The sequence below is a fragment of the Pelobates fuscus genome, chromosome 3 (genome assembly GCF_036172605.1).
Source record: "Pelobates fuscus isolate aPelFus1 chromosome 3, aPelFus1.pri, whole genome shotgun sequence".
In the NCBI taxonomy this organism is placed as follows: Eukaryota; Metazoa; Chordata; class Amphibia; order Anura; family Pelobatidae; genus Pelobates; species Pelobates fuscus.
In genome coordinates, this window is record NC_086319.1 from 176684523 (window position 1) to 176711348 (window position 26826).

General features: G+C 37.7%; 1 protein-coding gene across 2 annotated transcripts in view; it reads right to left on the reverse strand.

Annotated features, from left to right (window-relative positions):
* Window positions 1–5210: 5210 nt before the first annotated feature.
* EBF1 (EBF transcription factor 1) overlaps window positions 5211–26826 on the reverse strand; it is a 291472-nt gene continuing 269856 nt past the window's right edge. For both annotated transcript variants that reach the window (XM_063447762.1, XM_063447761.1), the window contains exons 12-17: window positions 13023–13088; window positions 12655–12832; window positions 11324–11503; window positions 10429–10623; window positions 8812–8880; window positions 5211–6854 (exon numbers count right to left, since the gene is read on the reverse strand). In XM_063447762.1, the coding sequence (XP_063303832.1) occupies window positions 8813–8880; window positions 10429–10623; window positions 11324–11503; window positions 12655–12832; window positions 13023–13088 (687 nt within the window). In that variant the 3' untranslated portion in view covers window positions 5211–6854; window position 8812. The remainder of the gene's footprint in view (window positions 6855–8811; window positions 8881–10428; window positions 10624–11323; window positions 11504–12654; window positions 12833–13022; window positions 13089–26826) is intronic.

Below are 26826 nucleotides of genomic sequence, written 5' to 3' on the forward strand. Positions count from 1 at the left end.
AAAATTATAATACAGGATAACATTTGCCACAATAAAAAAAAATGTAAATTAAAAACTTGAAAATCACATATAACTTGTTTTAACCTTTTTTTTTTCTCTGATTTCTTTTAAATTTATATTAAAGATTTAGCAAATGACATCACAATATAATTCAATCCAGAGTAAAACCAAGGCAATCACCATGGGAACTAGGAGAACAATTCCATGACTCCATGACTCCGTTACTTTTGTATATTGTTAATCATTAGAACAGAACACTTTGATAAATATCTCCCCTTTAAAGGTATTGAATGGTTTATGACATTTGACTCACCCTGTATACTGAAGTGGTATTGTGTTGGAGAGCTGTTACACCACACATACTTCTACCGTTTTATTATTTGCATGTTATCACAGAACCCTCCCCCTTCTCTACGTAAGAGAAAATATCAAGAAAGTGATAGGCAAAGGACACAGACAGGAAGTAACTTTAATTAAATATTGTGAAAGTCAAAAAAGTTTTCTTTACAGCTTGAAATTTTTTTGCAAAAAAATTAGAATAATCTCTATTAGTTCATCAGAACTGTACAGTGCTCCTATTTAAAATGTGAGATCCATACGTAGAATAAAACAAAAACATTGCAGTTAATTGCTTGCACTTCAACATACATGAAGAAAGTGGACCCTGAACAGCCATCTTGGGTTGTGAGACATAGTATGTTTGTGTGTATATGTAAATGAGCAGTTTCTTGAAACTGCTGCTAAACTGGCCTGGATTAGATTTTGAGATTACACAACACCTTTCTTTAAATTTTCATTCTCCTGAGTTTATTTATATTTGTATTGAATAGTGCAGTCAGAGAAACCAATTTCCTGTGTGCAGAACATTCAGGTTTACTCTGCAAAAATGCAAAGGGTTCTGGGTTTCTGACCACCAAAGATGTCACATGTCATTGCTCATTATATTTGTTTAATGTTTCAGTGAAGACCATCAGAAAAAACAATTCCATACATCATCTTAAACATGTAACTAGATTTACAGGTTGAGTTAAACTCTGGGTCCTGAGTTGGGTCATAGTCGTTACAAGTGCTAACTTGAGGTAACTCAAGTTTTAATCTCATCTGCGTAATTATGTTATATGAGCCCAGATAAGTCCAAGGGAAAGTGCACTGGCAAAGCCCCTCAGATGAGCTTGAAATTAATCAACAGGGAACTAACCAAGGCAGACTTGAGGCACCGTTAAACCTGCTCTGGGGACAATTAATTTACAGAGAGTGTTAACCCAAACACCAGCCAATGTACCTGAATTGCATCTGACCTTTTCTCAATTCTATTCATCCCACCTAAAACTCAGAGAAGAGTCAACCTACCCCAGATCACTAGAGTATAAACTTGACCCTCCCTCTGTGGTTAAAAGTATATTGTTTCCCAGATTCATTACTGGTCAGTTGAATTAGTTGAATCTGGGAATGACAGCTGTAGGTGACAGGACTGAATAGACCAGTCTTAGATCCAGCTGGCTACAATTAACATTTTGGTTCTGCCAAGGAGAATCATAAACTACCTTGTGCAGATGTGTCCAAGATTATAGCTGTAAGTGAATGTACAAACCCACAAATGCACTGCCCAAGCGGATCAACAAGAAATATTCACATAATGGGAAGATTTAAGTTTTGGTTGTTTTACAAAAATTTATATTTAACATTTTTCCGTACTCCAGAGTTCATAATAAAATTATTCTCAATAGTTATGTAGGGTCGTTCTGTTCCTTGCTAAACTAACAGACATTCACATAAATGGTACCATGTCTTACCAAATCGGGAACATTTCATCAAATTAGTGTTTACTTAGATTCTAGGTGCTCTCAATTTAAAATATGGCTTTAAAAGTGCCTACCACTCAAACATATCTACCATCAAGTTGGTGTACTTGTTTTTACAAGGTAAGCTCAAGGCAACATGTCCCTAAATACACTATTTACCATGTAGCTTTTGGACTATGATATTGCATGCAGATTTTACAGGTTAGCGGGGTTATTCAATAAGCTCTGAACGGTAACAAACTAAAATCTGGGTTGCAAACTGATGGTGAAATAATTGATCTGGAAAAAATCTCCAACCCAGCGATTGTAAATTTTGCTATTTGGATTTTAATTTGCAGCATTTCGCAGTTTACTGAATAACCCTGTAAATCGTTTTAATCTTTTTTTTTGGATTACAGGAATGTTTGGGTGAAAGGGATACTTTGGGAGAAATGCATAAATTAGTTTCCATTAGAAAAATAGACATTATTAGCACCTGCACATATAAAAAAAAAATCCCAAATGTGAAATTACTACAGAATATAATACCAGTGCAAGGGCTGTGCTAAAATCAGAAAGTGATCTAAATTATTGTTGGAATTTGACAGTGAGAGTTTTTAAAATGTCACAATGACCACAATTTTTGTACCCTAATTCACATGTTTTTCATCTGCTTTTTCCTGAAAAAACTTGGAATGTGAAAACATAAAACTGCCCATTTTGGAACATAGGAAGTCCATTTAGACAAATGTTTATGGACCATGCAAGGACACAGCAAAACCTGACTAAATAGACCATGCTTAGTTTTAGAAATCTTACTAGTCATTGCCCTATGGTGGTGTAGGCATCCAATTATGGCTGCCTTAAATAAAAGTAGATAAGACTAACTACTTCTTTATAACGGAAAATGACATAAAGACATTTACTTTGAATAAACGTTGTGTACATTCAAAGTCAATTTGTATTCTGCACCCAGGAAGTGAACCAGTAGGCAGTGATGTAATATCCTGATCACCTACAGCAAATTACATCACTGCCTAACTAACAAACAAACAGTAAGCAGAGGTCTCTGCCAAAAACCATTGTTAGCAATGTTTAAGATAAATGCAACAAAGTTCTTTTTTGCATATCTTTCCGGCTACCAAAATGACTTGGCAATGTTTTAACCCTGTGTGAGGCCTTTGTCAAACCTAAGGATGGTTATTTATCACTGCCTAGCTGACTGGCCATTGCATCTCCTTCAGCACAGTCACCCCAGCTTAATTTTAATATGTATTTTATTAGTTTATTTAAGCCAGTGTGTGTGATTGATCCATAAGTAAATTAATAGATCAACAGAGATACAGATCAAGATGTAAACACTTATGTATACCACACACGCACTTAGGGACATTTTCATAGTACTTAAGTTACATGGTAAACTGTGAATAATTTGAATGAGATTTTGCCTTTAAGGTTTGTTTTAAAGTCGTGTTTTTGATGAAGTTCCAATTACAAGTTTCATGTTTGTTTCTCACAACTACAATACATTTTCTTCTAACAAATTCCTTCTACTAAAACAGGGGTAGCTATCAGGTAGCTCTCCAGCTGTGAAGTTCCCTAGAAGTGCCTGAGGGATTAATTTGCAACCCACATATCCAGAATCTACAAAAAAGTACATTGTTTTAAAATATGAAGACATCTTTTTCTTGTGCTTTTCTGTTTGTTTTGTATTTTTGTTGTGTGTGATGTTGGTGACAGTCAGAGGGTACGATATACAAGTTTAATGAGCATGAGTTGCATTGTTAAGGCATTCAATCTGCTGGTTTCTATTCAGATGTACGACACGAGTAATGTTCAAGCAGACTGCAGAAAGAAAGTATGTTCACGGTTCTATAAAATTCCCCTTCCCACATTCTATGATCATGCAAATGAATATAAAAATCCCATTCAGCCCATCAGTTTAAAGTACCTCAAAAAGATGCATTCAGCTTTACTCACAAAAATGTAGGTTGGGCTTCTTGAAGTCATCACTGAATATTTTGGGGCATATTAACTACTTTTCAATAGTTCATTTGTTTTGGATAGTATAAATGTACCCTACTGATTGGCATTGATCAGTAAATTTAATATTAGCCGATACACATCATGATAATGTTCTTTCTTCGCCACATCTTTCCGAGTCTCTAAAAATAACTTTTGTTCTGATATCAAGTCCTTGTTAACGAACCACTTGCTTAATTGTCCACGTAAAAATACAGGACTCTTAAATCCTCACAATATAGCTAGTCCTAGGACATCATGTGTAAGTGTCCTATTTATAATCAGATATAATCCTCATGTGGACCGTGTATTGTAGTATCTACAGTCACACAGAAAAACTTGAAGAACTGACCTGTTATCAGACCATCAGTGATAATGATATACATTTCCATAATCTACATTTCCATAATCTTCCATTCCCTAACTGCACATATATGTTTCATGAGTCAGCGTGTAGTATAGGTGACACCACGCATACACCAAGGAAGGACAGCTTACTGGTTAGACTTATGAGACTTTTTAGGCATCAGACCATCAGCTAAACCAAAGATTGTAAACACGACTCAGTGCAGCTTCTGGGACAGTCCATATCAGTATACAATATAGCTGTCCACATTCGTAACACACCACACTTCCACTACCTAATATATCTGCTGTCTACTTCTAGAACAGCCCAGATAGAAGATAACGAATGCTACTTTCCTGGTATATTGAAGCAGTAGATCTAGCCACATAAACATTTAGTATAACAGTAATATACCGCACACTTCCACTACATTGCAAACTTTGGGTCTACTCACTCAAGGTAACATATAGGAGAGCCCATATGGAAAATAACAAACTCTGCTTTCAATATAGAGTGTGTAAGTGCATCCTTATGCAGTTCAGTGGTCGGAAAAGTTCCCAGGTTCTGCAAAACTTATGAGGTATTGTTTTTAATAAATAAAAGAACCTAGAGCTTCTACACTCCTGACACAAAGTCTATCCTATGAAATGTGCATATTGTTGTGATGGAAACGCTTTGAAATGCTGGATTCTGTGTACTGAATTTCCAACGATTTTCAGCCAAAGCCAACAGTTAGCTACTGCTAGCACATAATACAAAGAACAAAACAAGCCGAGGCCTCGAAAAAAATGTGGAATCACCTTGGCAAAGACTATCTTTAAAATGGCGGCAGTTAATTTCCCCAGAGAATATTTTAAGAAAAAAAAAATGGAGAATTAATCATTAGTTAGGTCTGATTAAAAAGTAGAAAGTGCTAGAGATTGGATTTGCACTTTAAGGTGAGTAAAGCTGAATGCACGTAAAACAAAAAGCAATCGTTCTTTCGTTCATCAACAAAAAAAAAAAAACTGAAATAAAAAAGACATTAAATAATAAAATGAAAAAAGACAATTCATTCCAGGTATCAGTAAAGAAATGTAAATTTGTTTCAACATAAAGTGAAAAAAATGACATTAAAAAAAAAAAAAGCAAAAATAAATCTTTCTTTTGTTCATCGAGCAGGACGTAAACAACATAAAATGATAACAAAATCGGCACTTTTCACATTGTTAACATACACAATAAAATAAACTGGGCAGCGGGCTGTACAAATTCCAGAGATAAATACATTATTTATATGATTATTTTACAAAATCATTTTTTTTCTTTCTTTTTTTTTTTTTTAAAACAAGAAGTCAGTTTTCTATTCTGTCCCTTTTTTGTGTTATTGAGTGAGGCAGCTTCCTTTTTTATTTGTTAGCATTTGTATTCTTTTGGCAGAAGCAAAAGTCAAGAAGACATTGTTTTCTGTATAAGTAGAACACAACTTTGGCCAAAAAAGAAAATAAACTGCATTATTTATAACTAGATACAGAGCAAAAGAGCAAAAATGAAGAGGTACATGGGTATGAAAAACTGATGTCCCCTGTAAGGGCATGCTATGTGTTTCAGGTCTGTCCAATAAGGTAAAACAATAAACTATTGCCCATACTCTCTTCTACTGTCCAAGTTTAAAAATTTGTGCTTTATTTACCAAAGGTCAGTAGCTGTGACTGGTCGTTATCAGGGGGAAATCAGCTAATGTTCTTTAGTGAATTGCACTTAATGTTAAAAAAGAGGAAACAGACAGAAAAAAATATTAATTACAGTGGGTAACTAAATATTGATAAAGAAAGAATGAGGATTCAGAAGTGGATGAAAAAAAAAAAAGTATAAGAAAGCAAAATAAAAGGAGTGAATTTCGAGTGAAATATTAAAGTCCCAGTCTGCACTATTTAAGCTTAATAAAACAACAAAAGATGGACTAACATGTCATGTTAATGAGAAGATGAAGGACGTGGATAGTCTGACACATATTGAAAAATGAGAATCCAAGTTATAGTAAAAGAGTCAAAGATTGAACTGCATTAATGCACCCAACCTTTGAGCACACAGTCAACAACTGTCATAACCTGGGATATCTAGCAAAAGATACCTCATCACAGATATCCCATTTCAATCATCGGCATTTTCAAACATTTCAAAATAATATTACAAAACACATTGCAAAAAAGTGGACATTTCAGATTTTTTTTTTAGCCTCGCAAGGCTATAATGAAGTTGTGATCTCCTGAATCTTATGAGGGATCTTGCCATGTGATTGGTGAGTTCCATCACTGGACCAATCAGAAGAATGCTTCAGAGCTTCACCTGTACATAGCCTACAATGGATTTGGCTACATTGTATCACTCCACACACAAAATTAATGTAAATGTCCTAGCTCTCTGTTCACCAGTGAAGCATTACATCAGGTGGCATTCCGGCGATCTATTACAATTGTTCAGGTGGCAAACATTCTCTAAAATCACAAAGTCTTTTTTTGTTTTGTGTTTAGTTTCTGCTACTGTCTAAATTTGCAGTTCTGTGGTTCCTCTATACAGAGGCCTGAGTAAAAATTGCTCCCGCACAGAGAGGATTTCTTCCCTAGATTGAGAGATCTATTCCTTTAGCGACGGACCTCCAGGTGAGATGTAAGGTGTACTTCATTTTTCTTTTCACATGGGAGGTACAATCATTCCGGAGATTGCTGGAGAAGAAGAGAAAAGTGAATGAGTTGCAAATTATGATTTCTACGTTGAAGACAAAGTTCCAAAACAGACAGACATACAAGTGCAGTATACAGGCGCAACATTGAACATATATAGGACATAGAAAGTGACGCTTCATGCAGCCTAAAAACCTATGAATCGTGCATGGATTATAGTCCATGTTACTCGCAATTCTCTTGCTTATAGCTAAAGCAATTTGCGATATTCTAAGCAGCGGCAAGCCCAAACAAAGTCCCTCCTAGGTGACATCTCCGAGATTCCCAAAATCTTATGCAGCATGTGCACAGATGGAATTAGCATGTATATGCTCTCTCATAAGTTTCTGCATGTAAACACTGACCAAAGCTGCACTGTGACTTCCATTAGCTTGCAATAGAGTTTCATTTGTGTTTTTTTCATGAGTTAAGTTACTCGGGACTGCTGCATTGCGTACTGCTTAAATCTCGTATACACAGTGGTAGAACCAGTATTGGTTCAGAAATCTTCAGTGTTACTGGTTAAATTGCAGATCTGCAGAAAATGATGGCAGCTTTGACTAGAGTATCTTTTTTTTGTGTTTACTTTAAAATTGTTTTATTTGTATATGTGTTTAAATGTCTGATCTGCATACTGCACTCAGGACATACTTTAGGAGGGATAGTTAAGGATCACCTCTAGGAGCGCTGCAGTGTTATTTACATAACGTGCAGTAGTGTTCTCACATTTCCGAGTGATTTCATTCTGTTTAGTGGACAAGTTTGAAGCAAAGCTGCACAGTAAGCACATCTGCTCTGATTCATCACCTGGGTGGTGAATCTTCAGTCGTTTGCTCTCTCCTTATTCTGAGTGTCACAGAACTGCAACTGTACACCTAGAGCCAGGCCACACAAGCTGCTGTGTGCTGTCTCTGTGTACTATGACATCAGACTATGGTTCTGTTAACAGGTTTGGATCATAATTGTAGAGATCTAGGTAACACTGACTCTGCCTCCTTCTGTTTGTCTCTCCTTTAATTCCTACTGGAATAATGTGCTAGTATTGTTAACAATGTGGTTCATGGTACATGCAGTGAAACTGTGGCCACTATATCACTGAAGTACTGTGAACACATGCTCAGTGAAATTTGCCAATGGGAATATTTCGTATGGGGCCACCTCGCTGGCAGTTTAATAAGCCAGCATTCAGTGGGGTGACTGTAAAAGTGATCCAAATTGCATATATATTTAACCCTTACAGGGAAAAAGAGAAATGTCCCATTTCCCTTTATAGTGACTGCTGCTTAGGGTGAGAGCAATGAAGGTTCACATAAAAACTTTACATTTTATAAAGTCTCCAGAAGGAAGTGCCTCAAGCTGCTGTCTGGTTGAGAACCACTAGAGGCACGCCGCACACAGACTGGCAAATGAAAACAGAAGTGCTTGTCAGCCTGCAGCATGGAGGCGCATGGTCACTACATTAAGCTGGAGAGGTTTTGTTGCTTAGAGTGCTCCTTTAAAGTACATGGGATGTTTTAGTGTATGTCTGTTGTGTGATACAATGTTTTGTAAAAACCTTAGTAATAGCAGTAAAACCCACAGACGTCTGAGTCCCAGTTTTCAGTAATTTTTTATATATATATATATACTGCAGTCAGCTGACCACTCAGATCAGTAATTTGAAAGAAGCACACCATTGGTCTGTGACTGTATACTGATTGCCATGCTGAAATCATAGGTCAAGGCCATATTTATATGTGTACAACATAAAAAAAAAAGAACAATACACACATATACATATTAGAGTTGTACACAAATTTGTCAGATATACACATGACATGCTTAACCCTCTCAAGCTGCTGGCTTTTCAGGCACTTGGGACGTGTGTATTTATGTCTATTTCTTATTTCTAACTAAACAAGACACGGACAGAACACAGAAACATGACAAGAGCATAAAGCTGGAAGAATTGGTCACATACTTCAGGAGAAGGCCAAGCCCTGCAGAGAGCCAGCACTGAGGAACTTGCCAGTGTCCACAAAAGACTGGTCTGATGAGGGAAGACAAAAGGGCAAATTAGTCACTTAAAAATGGCATTTGTGTTTTATAGAACCTTCACTGCCAGATGAATTGCTGGGCTGCATATGATTCCAGCTCTGAAAGGGCTGATGCAGCATTTCTGATATACTATACTCTCAGTCTGGTACCAATCACCTTACTTATCTCTGACAGCTTCAGTGCTGGGGTAGGACAGGGACAGATCTCTAGTAGACGTGTGGTTCTGAAGAAGCTCCTATTAATGTCATGGCTGTGCTGAGGAAATCCCTCTCTGGTCAAAGTGCACTATGTTATATTTCTGTGCAGGGGTAGGACAGAAAGTGCTATCTGGAAATTGTGTCAAGCTGTGCAGTGACATGCTGGGACAAAGAACTACCCTCTGGTAAAGATATTGACTGGGGGAGGCTTGTATAGCTGTTAGAACTGTCATGGGATGGGGTGGTTAAAGTCATAATTTCAAGTATGCTAGTTTAAATATCAGTTCTGGGGTTCAAAAAGACAGCAGCTATCTGGGTAAGGGTTGCTCCAAAGTGGATCCTCTTAATCAATTTGATTTGGTTCACAGACCCTGCTTTTTTTGTCTGCTTACATTTAGCCATTAATACACATCTAGTGACAGCCAGACTAGAAGCCAGTAGAGGCACTTTCTCATGAAAGACCTAAAATCTTCACATTCGGTGTGGCCAAACACTGCAAATATATCTCATTGGATCACGTGCTTCTCTCTGAGAAGCATGCAATTGGTTTAGCGCGGCAATTGCAGCACATGTAATGTAGGTCCCCAATGTGTCTCATAGGAAAGCACTGTATTGAACCATAGATTATTCATCATCAGACTAGGAATAGCGGCTGCTGGGAGGAGACGGCCAGTGCTGAATTACTGGTATGTTTAACAGAATTGTTTTTGTTTTTTAGAAGGGGGCAGTAAACAATAAAAATAAATTATTATTTTTTTTAGTTTAGAATGTACTTTTAAGTCATTGAAGTGCATGATGACCGGGTGATTAAAATCAGTTCATAAAACCAGTTTAGTATAAAAAGCCTGTTAAATGTGCAATTTATCTCCCTCTAGTCTCACTAAAGTAGGAATAATTGGCAAACATTGGATTCTTTTTTCCAGGATATATTAAGTGTGGGCTATTATTATTAAAGAACTATCAGTTTGGATGTAATAGTGTAATCTGTATTATCTATTACAGCGTGATTTAAAAAATATGTAAATGTTGAATTTACATCAGATGGAAGGTTGGCACAGCCTGGCACAAATGCATTCATTCTCAGGTTGTAGTCAGTGAATATGAATGTATGTGTAGGAAATCATGGGAAAATTATGTGACCATCTGGGAGCACAGAAAAGGTGTGTTCTATACATTTCACCCTAGTAAACAATTCAGTAGTGTACTGATAACAGAAAGGTGATCATTCCTATTTAACATATCTATCACAATCACCACTGGTTGGGGCAGAGAAAAATTACAGCACTAAATTATTTGATGGGTGTATTATATTTTATATATATATATATATATAATGGTCTTACCTTGAAGGCTGGTGCCATTGGAACTTGTGCACGTTGGAGGTGGAGAAGCCTGTGGTCTGACCACTGGGGCAAAGGCGCTCTTCTGCTTGACGGCTGACACCATGTTGGCTGGAGAGAATGAGAAAATGCCGGAGGAACTGCTGCAGTTGGATGGAAGGCTGGTAGATGAGGCCATAGTGGGACTTGATGGGACAACTGTAAGTGTAAAAGGAAAGATTAGGACTGAATAGAAACAAGATGCACAGAGTGAGGAGATCATTTATATAGTTACAGGGATGCTCTAAGCAGCAGAACCACTACAGTTTAATGTAGTAATTATGGTGTAAAGAGACTGTAAGAGACAAAAGAGAGTGTTTACATGGCTTCCTAAGGTCATTTCCAGTGGCTATGACTCATATAGCTACTAGAGGGACTTCCTGGTATTGTATACCCAATCATAAAAGTGTTCCTTTAAGTTCACAAAAACTAGGAATACTAAATAGAGAAGCATATTTCTTCTAAAGATATGCATTCAATACAATATTTCATTTAGACTATTTGTTGCAGTTAATTTCATGGAATAACCCGGGGTACTATTGCAACATGCAAATTAAAAACCAAAAGGGAAAACTAAGAGATTAAATAGCCAAGCTGAGACTATAGCAGAGTTGGAAGTTCCAGGTCAAGTAAATGTTGCCCGAATGTTGTCATTTGGATTCAAAATGCTACAATTTGTAGTTCATTGAATAAACCGTTATGACATGAATTTAAATAAGTTATTCTACGTAATGTTGAAAGAATAACAACTTATTATTCAATTCAACAGTTATTGTATGTTTCTCTTTGTAAAATACACTTGTAGAATATTACTTTTTTTTTTTTTAGCCCCCATGTGACCATATAACTGCAAACATACTGGCATAAGGGGAGTTGGCAGCTGAGCCATTGAGGAAGCTGGGAGATCCGGCAAGATTGGACATTGCGGTGTTGCTGTAGCCATTCATGGAGGTGGTAATAGAGCTGTAGTTGGTCTGCTGAGGAGTGGTGCTTGGAGCATAGCTATGCGGGGATACACTATTCGTGTTGCGAGAAAAACCTGAAATTGATAATTATAGAAATCAGAAACATCAGAGGGTATAAATACACAAATTGTTACTATTTAAAACTATAATCCAAGATAGTACATGATGACTGTTTAGAACATCTTCAGAATGTTTATATTCTCGCCTGATACTAGGACCTACGTTTAAGTGGTGTATATACCGGTGTCTTCAAATAGCACTTTCTGAACTCAAATTCTTCAATGTGTGTTTATGAGCATTTTGATATTTTTGTAGTGAGAATAGTTATTATGATCCAAATGCTCTTCAGCAATCTACAAACTGTACCCTTTCCTGCACTTGATTGCTACTTCTAAATACTTGACTGAGATCATTCAGTGTACACCTGACTCTTAATCCCACCACCTCCGGCCTTCTACATCTATATCTTAGCCATATGTTCTCACAGAGATCCCATATGCTTCCTGTCCTTGGGCTATTACAATTCACATGTTTAACAAGCCATTTAAATATATCGGTACACAGTAACAGCTGCATATCTTCACATTCTAAATGTTGCTCTTCTATACATAAATATAGGCACAAACATAACAATTAAAATACATTGATGCTAATAAGCACTGGCTTTGAAAATGTCAATTATGGTAAGATAACGTCAATAAAACTTTGAGTATTAAGACTTAAGAATTAAAAAAAGGTTTGCTTCCTATGTTTATTTGAATAATAGAAATGTATTGTTTGTACACAGTTATATTTCTTATGAGGCACAGTAGTCAGAATATATCCACCACCATGATTTCAGATAGTCAGCCACTGCTCAAAACATGGATTTTGAGTCATGTTTGGTAAAAATATTTAAACGTTTCCGGACATAGCAATGCTTTTTTGAGACATAATTTCACTCTGCCATGCATCATGGTTTCCCTACATTTAAATAACACAGTATTTAAGAAACTGCCTGTATCAAGATGTTGGAAACCCGTATGAGGAAGCAGCTCTGTCTTTAATGTGTGGTCCAGGAAAAAGCTATACAACTTTAATGTCTTCCTAATGCAACCAAATATACAAAGAGGATAGTAAACCAACTAATTGCTCATTGTAACTACAGCACTACTAAATAGTAAATATGTTTGATAGATTACATATTTTAAATCTGTCTATCTATCTCTTCAAATAGAGAACTTACCCTGGTTGGTGACTTGTGATGGTTCTGAGACATTTACTGCTAACTGCCCACTAAATGAGTTGACACCCATCATTCCGGGATGCACAGAAGAATTGGAGAGGGTGGGTATCTGGCTGTGGTTTCGCGGAACACTATACAGAGCTTCTGCGATGTCAGCTGCTCTTTTCAGTATGATTTCCTATTTACAAAAAAAAGATTATTTAAATGAACAACCTGTACAAGGAATGGTCACCACCAGGAATATCAGTGGAGGCTCAGACTGCAACAATTTATTAGCTGTATGTTCACATAGAAAAGCGTTTCATTTTTATGGTTGTTCTGCACAGCAGTAATTTGTCCCAAAACATTGGTTTTACTGGTTTGTTTACCTGGTTATTATGAGGCATTCCATACAGGGCTTCTACCAGATCTGCTGCTCTCTTTAGAATAACCTCCTATGGACAAAAAAAAAACAAAAAACAACAGTATAGTTAATTGCGTGGCGTTTAAAGAGAAAACATATGTGATAAATATATATATATATATTTTAAATGAGCACATCTCTATCCTTAAAAGAGAGAACGTATGTTTATGAAACAATAGTTGGTGTGTCTGTTGAAATAAAGCCGTGGTTTGTACATCAGATGTTTTGATGATAATATTTTTCCTATATTCTATCAAGAATGCTTTGCAGTAGCTGTAAATCAAGACCCCATGCACAACCTTTGCCTTTGTGTATTATGGCCAGCCTGCTGAAGACATAGAAACTGAACAGTGTAGAGATTATTACGGAAACCGAATTAACTATTCATAACAGAGAAACTATTGCTTATTTTTGTACAGAACATGGAATTATTACACTGGGCAGATATAACTGTATAATATAGGCAAGATACAAATGCACCAAAAGATCATTTTTGTTTGACCATCTCCTTTAATAGCTATAACCCCCTCCTGCCCATATGAATTTTTCACCAAGCCGAGAAACATTTCAACATATCAACAAGAACCCCTGTTTTTGTTAATAGCAGCAAGAAATATTTTTGGTGGAAAAGGTTGAAAAGTTTCTAAAACAGGGGCATTGGCTGCAGTGGGAAAAAATAGAGATGCAAAACTAATTGAATATGTGTTTATCTATTCATTTTTACAAATTGTTTCTTTCTCACTTTTATTGGCACTTTGTATTATTCATAATCCGTGTATTCCAAAACTGCCCTATTCCTCTACTAAAAAATATAGGGGAAAGTTTCCCGATACTGCAACGCATGGCTTGCAGTGAATTCCATATATTTTTCTATGAAAATATACCATGTGAACTGGGGAAAATTAAAAGTCAATACAGAGTTGAAAAAGGCACTTTAGAACAAAGAAATTGTTGACATTAAAAGTTATAGAGAGTTTAACAAAATTGGAGAGAACGTCGCTGCCCTCCCAAAAAAGCAAACTGTTATTATTCATTCCATGTAGTTTCTCATCAGAAAATTGAGATCTAATTGCATTCATTTTGCTGTCACCATAAACCTCTTCCAAACTCTCAGATGACACGCTTTTAGATGTAGATTAGCATTTCTTCAATTTAAAATTCTGCACCGTATAAAGATGAATTGCTTAGCAAGCCAGGGTAACCATTCTCAAGTGCTGGGAGGGGAGCCCGCTTCTAATACACTTGCATTCTTCCCAAATTTTTTCCTTGTGTTCATTATAACTCAGCCTCTACACTTAACCACATCCCTATATTTCTGGGTTTTTGGAGGTAGACCGTGCCGTAGGTAATCTCTATATCTGTTTGCGAAAAGAGCTTGCAATCTGAAGTATCAAACAGTCTGGAGTTGGCTAACGAACTGTGTTCTATTCCCATAGATGTTGGTAGTATTGATTTGTATGCTGCAACGGCTCTACTTGATTTACAACACATAATGGAAACATTACAGCACTGTGACGAGCAGTACAATATCTGCTCTCTACGTTTTAGATTTGTACTTCTGCAAAATTGTCATATCTGTGTATGGAGTGTTGGGAACATAGTCCTGGAAGAATGGTCATCCAGGAAGCAGTAATTAAATGATTAGAGAGGGAATTAGTGCAAACTTGATCATCTATTTTTTATTTATTTTTTTAAATGAAGGTACAGCCATACCACATGATGTCAGTGTTTTCCGCTAGATAATGTATAGTGTATATAGTATTAATGGAGATGATATAAATAGGATGCATTGTAAATAATTGCCAGAGCATCATAGTAGATAAGGTTCAGAGCATATTGTACTGTAACTCGTGTCAATCTCTGACATAGATAGATAGGAAAATACATTGGCTCCTCTTAATCTGTGACATCATTATGCAGCATGATATGTGCATAGTTTGCTGAATCTTTGCATAGTGAATTTCGATACGGTACCAGAAAGTGATGCTGTAAAAGGCACAAAACCAACAACTTTTTAAAAAAAAAATTCTGTACATTGATTTGCTATTCAACAGAAAGACAGGAAAATGTGGTTTAAAGCTTTTTACTAATACTATATTTTACTATGGTTAAAATCACATCCAAGTATAAAATTATTCAGAACTTTCACAAGCTTGAACTGCTGCTGAGCTATGATTCTGTGTCATTTTATTTGTGTTGAGAAACTGGTACTGATAGTTTGAAAGTGAATTTTTGCTTTTGGGTTTTGCAATGTTCTCTGTAGCATCTTATCACCTAATTACTGTTTAAATGCTATACTCTGAGAACAAAATGTCCAGGTTCAATGTTACCTGATGCAGGGCAGTTGAGCTTACCACACCTACCACTAAACACCTACCACTTCAGCTTTTGTGGACTGTATTACCCATATAAGTGCCCTGCAATGGCATGGCCTTGCGCACTTTACGGTGTTGTGCCTCAACCTATCATGACAGGTTGAAGATGATGGGAACCACATTGCAGATGTTCTCTGTCCTAATATGTTAAAGGGTTAAAATTGCTAGGATCCCCTGATTGCAATCTAATTTCTATCCTTAGTCCATCTTCCTATAATCAGCATTCCTCTGGTTTACCATAAACACTCTCTCGTTTGTCTGTTGATTTTAATTTACATTTTCTATTCTATGGAAATGTTTGTAAGATAGAGTATATGGTATGGGGAATTTTTCCCTAAAGCAGGGCTCCCAATTGTCCCAGAATTATAGGGATAGTGCTGAGTCGGGAAATGAAGATGGAATTCCAGGTCCTCATGTCCTGCTTTTCTGGGATACTGAAAACATTTGCAGCTTCACCATGTGTGTTTTGCTGCTTCTGTAAACATGCACGTTAGTGCATAGGTTGATACACGCATTTGCAGTTAACCTACTATATATATATGCACTGTTTGTGAATGTAATTCATTGATTGTTCTATATGTGTCCTTCCTTTAGAGCTCTTAACGCAGAGCTGCATTTTCTACAATATCTTCCAGAAAACCGAACAGTTAACTAAAAAAAAAAAAAAATCCCAAAAAACAAAAGAGAGACAAATTGCAGATAGACAAAGCTGAAGAAGATAGATTGAAACATAGAGTCGTTTTGTAAAGTTAACCAGCGTGCTGGCTTGGTGGCCTGAAGTATGGTGACCAGAAAATTACAGTCCCTCCGTGTCACTGCACTCCCAGCGAGAGAACGAGGCCAGAGGCATGTTTGTGTTCAGGATCTAATATAATGCCTTTCAATCAGACGAGAGAGGCAATGAACACACAGGCAAACATGCCAAGTGGGTCAGCAAAGCAATAAAGATTTCACAGAGCTGTCCAAGGTGCTAAATTCCCTCAATAATGGATTTGGCACTGTACAGTTAACCTCTCATTTACTGCTGGTGTGAAGAGCTCAGCTTTATGTTTACCTCGATATGTATATTTTATGACATTATGTAAGTGGATTGATAGGGCAGTGCTTGTGGTGCAATTTCCAGACTTGAGCATGTTTAAGAGGGAGCTGTAATATTTATTGGGTATTGTGTTCTAAGAGAGCATGATGGATTGAACTGTGCTCAGTGACCTTACAATTACTGAATGTGCTTCCCGTACATTGCTATGCTGCATTCATTTATTTCTGTGCTACAAGGGACATGTGGTCTATTAGTATGCATGCAATTTCTTAAAGAAACAGTAATACATAGAAAATGATGTCAACTTCACATGCACACATATTATACCAAGCTTCATAGCCTACATCTGACTTCCAGAACCCACAGTGTAATTATAGTGACTCTATTACCCCTCTAGCTAAAATGCCTACTTAAGTCAGAAATACATTTTTTTACTACTGATGAATGTTTCCTCTAAGAATGATTTGTGTGTGGCTTACCAGTGAAACAGTTAGAAAATAACAATCTTTATAACAGCTGAAAGCAGCAGTCTATATAGGAATAAATATTCCATAGTGTAAAGAGCAGAGTACAGGGACATAGACATGAATTTACAGTTCGGAGCTCTTGTCTAGTCTCTCTCTCTATCCCCCCCTTTTACCTTCCACTTTAAATATTGATAACTAGATGATATTTACAGACAGATTACTTTCATGTGAAAATAGTGCGTCTATCACTATGCTTTTAATGGTTTTCAATTTACTTGGTGTAATTTAAAAAAAGTTTGCATATATACATAAATATATTTTTTTCATATACCCCTGTTTAGTTCAGAAGCACAATTTTTTTTATAGAAGTATATTTTCTGTATATATGTGATTTATTCTACAACTGCACTACCTTTCTCTTTGCTCAATGAAAAAAAAAATATATATATATATTTATATATACATATATTTTAAGAGAGTTAAAGCTGGACCTCTTATTCAGATGAAACTATGCAACAATTTCAAAGTGTTGAGGTTTACCTAGACAATTGAGTTTTTTGTGGCATATTAATTGAATTATGCTGCTGGATAGGCTTTGCGTATTTCTTCAAGTTGTGATTTTTGGGGTGTATGAGACATTAAAGTAAATTAGAAGATAAATCTTTAAGAAACGTGGAACGCAGGCATCGCACAATGCAATTCAAAATGCAGTTAGGAGAAATGTAAAGGCTTTATTTGAACATGAAATATATATTTGGAAAAGCTGAATGTCTTTTCTTGCTATAAACACTGAAGCATGCTACAAATTTATTTCGCTTTACATTGTGCAAGATGTAGTAATCCAGTGGTCAAAGTGTTAACCAACTCAACAATGGAAGAATTGCACAAATGGAGCAGAGACAGTTAACTCTCCGGGAGGCAGCTGAGGAAGAACACTGTATTGCAGAATACATAACCCCATCCCTTTCAATCATTAAAGGTTAAGCATACTTTACAATGTGCAGCAAAAGGGATAAGTAATGGCATATTCTCATGTCATCACTCGGCTCATGTAAGCAATAAACACAATGCTATGTTTCCCTACCAGAACACAATAAACAACAGCTGTCGTATGTCTACAGTGCTTTATGTAGTGTGCTTTATGTAGATAGGTGATTATGAAATATGGACCACGGTGCCCTATGGCATTGCACTCACAGGGGGAGATTTATTAAATGTTATGTTCCAAAAAGTCATGCAAGAATTAAATGGGGAGAGGTCACCAGTGGAATGTGGCTGCTGGTTTAACTCATTTCAATGATGATTGCCCCACTTTTAGTAATTTCAGGCACTCTTTAGAACAGAACGCTTTGATAAATCTACCCCCCAAAAGTTGTATAAAGGCCATTCTGGGACAAAGGCTTAAGAGTGCAGCAACTACCACAACCATTCTAAAGATTTATATGGTGATTAGTACACATTTAGAACAGTAATGGCAAATAAGACAATACCAGCATTAACATAACAAAAAAAGATACAAGAGCAACTAAATTGTGCTAGAATTCCTTGCAACACATTGCACTCAATGATATAGATATAATACATTTATCTACATTCGTCATATTCTTAAATATGTTTTTTGGAAATCTTCTGTAATTACTTTCAGGAGCATACTGCACTCGAAGGAGATGTCCTGTAGACATTTGAAGCTTGGGACTTGTGAGTGCAATCTCAGAATTTGAAGTTGAGTTTTAGCGTTCTGATTTTACTCTTTATATTTCCCTAGTTATACACAGGTGGCCCCATTTTCTATAAAAATGTATAAAATTAAGCTTTTTACTCAGCTCTCAACCTCCCACGACATCATCGAGGAGGCATGGTATCCTCCATCGTTGGTCCAATCCAATGCTCTTCATACAGAAGCTCTGTGGTCCAGATGCACATGTGGTGTGTGTGCCGCACACGCACCCAAGCTTCCCCATAGGAAAGCATAGAATTGATTGTTTTCCTATGAGCTTCCGCAGCACACAGCAGTGGAAGCGCCTTTAGTGTTGTCAGCAAAACAGCCACTAGAGGTGAACTTAACCCTGCAATGTAACTTAAAGGGTTAAAATGACAGGGCTACTGCACCCAGACCACTTGATTGAGATCAAGGGGTCTGGGTGACTTTAGCGGTCTTTTCAGCAGCCGCCCGCTGAGCTATACGGTTATATGTTAACGGCTTCTAAAAACATGTCAACAAAGTGCATTGAGTTCCTTTTCTATTAAATCTAGCTGTTCTAAAGATTGACACCCTCTAACTTTTTATTTACAGCCCTAAAAACCTAGCACTGCCCATGAGCAAAGATCCCACCAGATAATTGCCTCTTCTTTCCTTTTCTTTCTGGATTGCTCTACTAAACCCCCTGAGCCTTAATAATAGTGAAATCATCACAGCCCACCATACTACACAAATAGATTTTCCATCAGATTATGCACCTCCAGCAGAAGGTGTTGTATAACCACAATATTACAATGTCAGATAGCAACACTAGCAGGAGCTGCAATCATGGATATTGTACAGATCTAACCAAAAAATTAACTCCCTGGAGTGAAAAGATTTAACTCTGTTCTGGGAGAGTTGAGTTTAATGCAAGGAAAAAGGCAGCGGTGAAACCAGACACAGATTTATGCCCAAGAATCTCAAAGCACGGCCCATTTTTTAGGTTAATATTTCAATCTTTTCACTTTAAAATTGGTAAATAAAACTCAAGAGGCAATGGCATATCTACAAGAGTTGAGCCTTGGTGTTTTAGCACACCCTGCCTCTCTATCACCACCCAGAGGTTAAGTGTGAAGAGACAGGAAGCACTCAGAGTTCTTGGATATGACAAAACATGTCACTTTCTTTACCATCTGCACTAATAATAGCAAAATACATTTGTACAAGGCACTCTGCAGCCATGTTATGGGGAAACTAACCGAATCTATCTGTAAGTTTTACATAGTTAACACCTTTTTTTCTGCCTTCTAAAGTTGAAGACGTTATTCCAACAAATTTAATCCCATAATAACTAAGGGATGATTCATATATTGTGCAGTGCATCAAAATGAATGAATAAATATTAAAGAAAAAAAGTGTATCATTTTATATATCAAACATATCTTCTCAGGTTTGGGTGTGTGGAAAACCTGCTTTTTGTAAGTTTGAAACTAGTTTCAAAGAAAACTGGAGAATAGCACACAAAGATTAATAGCACCATAACCACTGCACTGACCTGTAGTGGTTATGGTGTTTAGAGTGCTGATTTTAAGCTTGTATTTTTTTAAGAATCTTTTATTTATGGTGTATGCAAATCCCATGTCGGTCCACGTGTGGTTTGCATGAGTCAAACAGCAATGACTTGGAGGAAAATATTTATTAGTACTTATAAAGAAGATCCATGTAGAGTTATAGCTTATCTTATAAGCATGTAATGTGATATCACAAAACAAGTCTAAAGCACGTTATTGCAGTAGATGCCATTGAGCCCCCGTATTCAGGATTTAATTTTAAAATTTTAAAGATAATATTCCACAAACAGCAACTTTTTGAAACAAAAAGATCTGCACAACGAACATATAAATTGCATTTTAATGATATTATAATGTTCCTATCACTTGTATCTGATTTTCATAACCATTTCATAACTAACAATACTAGACGCACTAAGGGAAATGTATACAGCATAGCTGGATTAAAATTAGGCAGCATGGGCATACTTAAAGGGAAACTACGACTACCCTGGATTTTTGATAATACGTTTACTTATCCCTATGTTTACAAATATGTATTTGTAAGGTGTGAAAAATTAAATTAAATGCAGAACTGCACACCTCTATCCTGCAACTAGAGTTTTCCATCTTAGCTCCCTGCCAATCGTTAGCTCCCTGCCAATCAACTCCCATGATTCTCTGTCTATCTATGTAATTCAAAGAATCATGGGAGTTGTAGTTCAGCAACATCTGGGGGGCCAGAGTTTGAGGACCTGGCAGTCCGCACAAAGAAAACAGAGAGAAGAGGAAAAATGCAACAATGTTTCTAATTCTCCCCTAGGTTTGCAAAGTTTGCCCTGGTTTTGCCTTGTCAGATTAGATTGCTAAATCTCTAATATATTTTAAAAGAAAACAGATAAAAAGTATAAAATGATTTTTGCTTGTTTATTCATTGGTATGAATTCTAGAGAAGTGACAGATCTCCAGAAGGTCTACTTCTTCAATTAACAAATATCTCTATGATCAAAGTTGCATAAAGCAAATATTTATTATAATTTCTTACAGCATATAAAAAATGTGTTTTAACTAGATCAAAAGCGATTTTTTTTTTGTAGAATATCTATCTAAAAGATATATCAAATGAAAAACTAGGCACCTATGAAAAATACTACCAGGCTTATGCAATAAAGTAAGAATTTAAAGTGAATTTGAAATGCAAGTGGGAAAAAAAATAGCAGAACTAGAAACATTCTCTAAATCAGCTATGCTTCTCGTTCTACTACTTGGGCCTCAAAAATTAAATTCACTTCAAATTCACTTTGAATTCTCACTTTAGTGACTAACCCTTTATATCTTAGAACACTTAAAGGGAATTACCAGAACGAGCAGACTACTATTTACTAGAAGCCATGATCAATGCATTTTGGTTTATATATAAATATCCATAATATTTATTTATGTTCAAAGTACGAATGTTACATTTCAGGAAAAACATTTCTAATACTAATACAGATTCAAATGATTCCTAGATTTATTTATTTATAAAATATTTTTACCAGGATGGATACATTGTGATTTCTCTCGTTTTCCAGTATGTCCTGGGTAACATACAAATAACAAACAATATGTAAATTATAGGGATTATACTCATTATATTACAATTGGCAAGCAAAAAAATAGCTAATAATTCACCTAAAACTGGTGCTACCAAATATATGCAGTGTTATACTATTGGGTATCTTCACTGAACAGTGACTTCTAGGAAACTGAAAACCATGTTGGAAAAATTAGACTAATATACTTGAGTTGGAAAAATTCTCCAACTCAAGTACTGTCATAAACTGGCTATTTTATACTAAATGTTACCTTTTAGTTTTCAGTTCACCACAATTCACTGTCAGGGTTATTCACTAAAGTGTGAATGGTTGAGAATTTAAAGTAAATTCAAAATGAATTTCAAATTTAAGGCTAAAATAGACCAACTGGAAACATTTTCCAAGCCAGCTATTCTTCCAGTTTGATTACTTTTGCCTTAAAGGAACAATACAATTGCTGTAGTGTTCTACTCCCAAGTTAGATTTAGGGACCTGCTAAATTAATTTAAAACAGTGAAAAAAGGTTTTTACGTACCTTTTTTGTTCCGAGTGCCATACCCACTTGGTGCTGCTGCCCACTCCTCCTCCCTCAACATCATAATTTAGGCATTGCTTCCTTGGCTTCTCATTCAATCCAATGCTTCTCACGAGAAGCACCTTGGATGACAAGTGCATGTGTGAAAAGCAGCATACTTGTTCAATCTAATTATTCTCATTGAGAAGCACTGAATCCAATGCTTCCCTATGATCAGCTTTTGATAATGTTGACATTGAATGTCACAATACCAACTCAAACGTGCTCGTTGCTGTGGAATCACCCTCTAGGGCTAATAATGGCTCTTTCAATAGAATATGTGTTGCTGATGCTGTGGCATTAAATTCCCTAGTATGACTTGTTCAACATAACTCCCTACTCAGACATCTTGCGGTGGGAGGAATGAAAGGGGACGGACCATGGACCGGATTTGCGTTACTGGCTCTGCCCATAGGGGGCAGATCTGCTCACAAAGGGGGCAGGACCATCCATAGATTTGACAGGCCAGCCTGGTGTGAACGCATGCCAGGCTTCATGCCAATCATGCAGGCCAGCCCAGTGCACTCAGTGCTCTCTGCAGCGTCCTAGTGCAATGAACATAGTGTCTAATTATGCACTCGTGCAATGCTTGCTGATTGCCCCAACAGTGGGACACCAGGGTTCCAAGGCAGGACAACGGGACTGAACCTGAAAATCGTGACTGTCCCACCGAAATCTGGACAATTGCTAGGCCTGGTTTAATTGGGTCTCCACGCTATAGCACAGGCAGACCCTGAATGCCACTTCAAAAATCTCCAGCTCAGCTATTTTTCCAGCTTGCCAGTTTCTCCAACACAGAACGTAAACTTGCAAGGGTCTAGTAATCTAGGGACCTGTATCAAAACATGCACATTCAGACACTGCTGACAATTAGGATTATGTGGCCTCTTTCATAGGAACTTAGAATTATTCACAAATAAACTGAACCCAGATAAAGCCTTATTAATCCTGAATTTAACACACTTAATACTAAGAGATGAATGATTTGTTTTGTGATATTATCATCTGCTGATTTTTTCTGATTCCGGCAGCTGCGCCTTGCTTTCCCTGCTGCTCAATTACTGTCCCGCCTGCAATAATAGACTTGTAGAAGCTGTTAGTTCGATCCAGTGGTCTCTGCACAGCTGCCTGGGACAGATGACTTTACAATGATGGATCACATAGTATAGCCACGGTGCTGAGCTCTCTGCCCCAGGGAGAGACACTAATGAGCCAAAGCTCTGTTGGTATCCAAAGGAAAGGATCAGCAGCTTAAACTGAGCCCCCGAGGTGTCTGTCTCACAAGAATTCTCCACCGACCACAGGCAGGTGTTAAGAAAACTTCTTTCCTCAAAAATCAGTTATTGACGTGGACTTGAGTGACCAATGCAGGGGGTGATTCAGGAAGTGACGGGTAGATGGCACTTCCAATAAGGGACTGCAGACAGGGCTGGGTGGATCCCAGGGAAGTGTGTTCTCCTGATATTTTGGAAAGGCATGCAATCCATGAAAAATAATGTACCATGCTTGTCTTTAGTGCACGCTATGCAATAAGGAGCTTTGCCACCAGTTAGTGAGTTATGGAGAGTTGGCAATCAACTTTGTAAAACTCTTATCCTAAATAGTGAAGAGATATCTAGCTTGTCTGAGTCAGGGACAATGTTTTGGCCTACATTTTTTGATGTAAATGTCTATATACTGCTTATTGAACAAACCCTATATTATTTAAACCAGGGTGCCCAAAAGGAAGCCCAGATGTTGTAGATCTACAACTCCCATAATGCTTTGCATACCTTTAGAATGTCAAAGCGTCATGGAGCCTGTAGTTTTAGAACATCCATGGATATACCAATTGGGAACCCCTGATTTAAACCACATACTAGATTAAACCCTCCATTACCAGGATAGAAAATATTCTTACTTTGGCTTAAATTATTTAATTCGTTTTCAACTTACTATAACTCACCATTTTTAGCAAATTATTGTTATTATTATTATTATTACTGGTATTTATATAGCGCCAGCATATTTTGTAGTGCTTTACAAAATTATCAAAGGGGGAGATTTAACAATAAATGAGACAATTACAAAAACTTACAGAAACAATAGGTTGAAGAGGGCCCTGCTCAAACAAGCTTACAGTCTATAGGAGGTGGGGAGTAAAACACAACATGACAGGAGGTAGCAATCAAACAAAGTGGAGTGAAGCAGAGCTGGAGGAGAGAATAGAGTGCTGCCATTTAGGAGAGAGCAAGGGACAGGTATGCTAGGTAAGGGTTATACTTGGAGGCCAAAAGCTTTCCTAAAGAGATGGGTTTTGAGGACTAGGGGAGAGCTTGATGGCACTAGGCAGGCTATTCCAAAGAAAAGGAGCCACACACGAGAAGTCCTGCAAGAGTTGGCCGTATAGGTGTGAGCAGCGGACAGGAGAAGGTCATGGGCAGAGCGGAGAGACCGAGAAGGGGCATACCTGCGGATCAAGAGGATCTAGAATTGGTTAGCGCTTTATATGTGTGGATTAGTACCTGGAATTGACTCCTATAGGATACTGGAAGCCAATGTAAGGACTGACAGAGGGGAGAGGTGTGAGAGAAGAGACAGGAGAAGAAAATCAGTCTAGCTGCAGCATTCATTACAGACTGTAGCGGTGCAATACAACTTGTGGGAAGACCTATTAGGAGAGAGTTACAATAATTCATGCCAGAGATCACTAGAGCATGGACAAGCTCCATAGTAGCATCCTGCGTAAGAAAGGGGCGGGTGTTTTTCAAGTGGAATCTACAGGATTTGGTAACAGACTGGATGTGAGCCTCAAATGTGAGCCCAGAATCAAATATAATGCCAAAACAGCGCGATTGCAAGGATGGGATGATGTGGGTACCACCAACTTGAAGGGAGAGCGAGAGAGGAGTATCATTATTGGTAGGAGGAAAGACAAGAAGTTCAGTTTTAGAGAGTTTGAGTTTCAAAACCGGAAGGACATCCAATCAGAGATGGAAGAAAGGCAAGCAGTGACACGTTGCAGAGCGGCAGGGGAGCACTCTGGTAAGGAGAGGTATATCTGAGTTTCATCAGTGTACAGGTGGTATTGGAATGAGGTGATAAGTTTGCCAAGAGAGGCAGTATAAAGAGAAAATAGAAGGGAACCAAGTACAGAGCTTTGGGGGACTCCAACAGAGACAGGACGAAGGGAGGAGGTATCATTAGAAAAGGAGACACTGAATGAGCGTTGGGAGAGATAGGAGGAAAACCAAAAGAGGACAGTGTCACAGAGACCGAGTGATTGAAGAGTTTGGAGAAGGAGAACATGGTCAACAGTGTCAAAGGCAGCAGAGAGGTCAAGAAGAATTAGTATGGAGTAATGCCCTTTAGATTTAGCTGTGATTAGGTCGTTAGTGACTTTAATAAGAGCAGTCTCAGTAGAGTGGAGGGGGTGGAAGCCAGACTAAAGAGGGTCAAGGAGAGAGTTGGAAATGAGGAAACCGGTCAGACTGGGGATTGTGTGTGTTTTAAGGTACTTTTGGGGTGTTTGGAAAATGTGTGTTTTTGTGTTTGGAGATAATTGAGTTTAGTATAGTGCTTGACTCAATTATCTCCCAGGCATAGGGGAGGGATCAACCTATTTTGTATGGAAGTGTCCTGGACCTGAGAGCCAATGTAAACGTGTATTTGTTTCTACTGTGGTTTACTCTCAGGTCCAGGGGGGAGGGCCCCTTGCATGGGGACTGTCATAAAAGGCCAGTTGTTGCTACCATTAACCTGAGATTCGTTTTACCCTTCATGAAGTCAAGGCTCATGTTTGGGGGATTGGATAAATATACTCACTCTGCTATAATCACTATACTCCCTTGGATCACAACAATTGCTCTTGTAAGAGCAGACTGCTTCGCTCTCTGGACTAGGAGAGGTCTACCCATTAGAAACTGGATCCTGGTCTTGGGTCCAGGGTGGGTGGAGGACAGCGAGACCCCAACCAAGCTGCGGCAGTTTGTGGGGTTTATGGTGGTTATGGTGTCCGGGGGACACTTATGGTACTCCAGGATTACTAGGAAGCAGCGATTGACAGAGGTACCCGGTTGCGGTGCCAGGTGGTCCGTCACAGGTACTATAGTAGCAGGTTTATGGGCAGAAGGGACAACACCAGAAGAGAGAGAGCAGTTGAAGATGTGTTTTAAGGTAGGCACAAGACATGAAGAGAGAGATCTGATAAGGTGAGACAGGACAGGATCAAGCGGGCAAGTGGTGGGGTGAGAGGAAAGGAGAAGTGTAGCCACCTCTTGTTCAGTAGCCTGGGAGAAAGTCTGAAGGGTAGGGAAGGCATGACCCAGGTGTGGTTAAGAAAGAGAGGGCCAAGGTGGTGGGAATTATTTCCTTAGCTGTTGAATCTTGTCAGTCAAGTAGCATGGAAAGCTATCGGCTTGGTTTGGGGGTGGCCACAACAGGGCAAAGAAGGGAGTTAAAGGTATTAAAAAGACACTTGGGATTGCGGATGCATGAGCTAATGAGGGAGGAAAAGTATGACTGCTT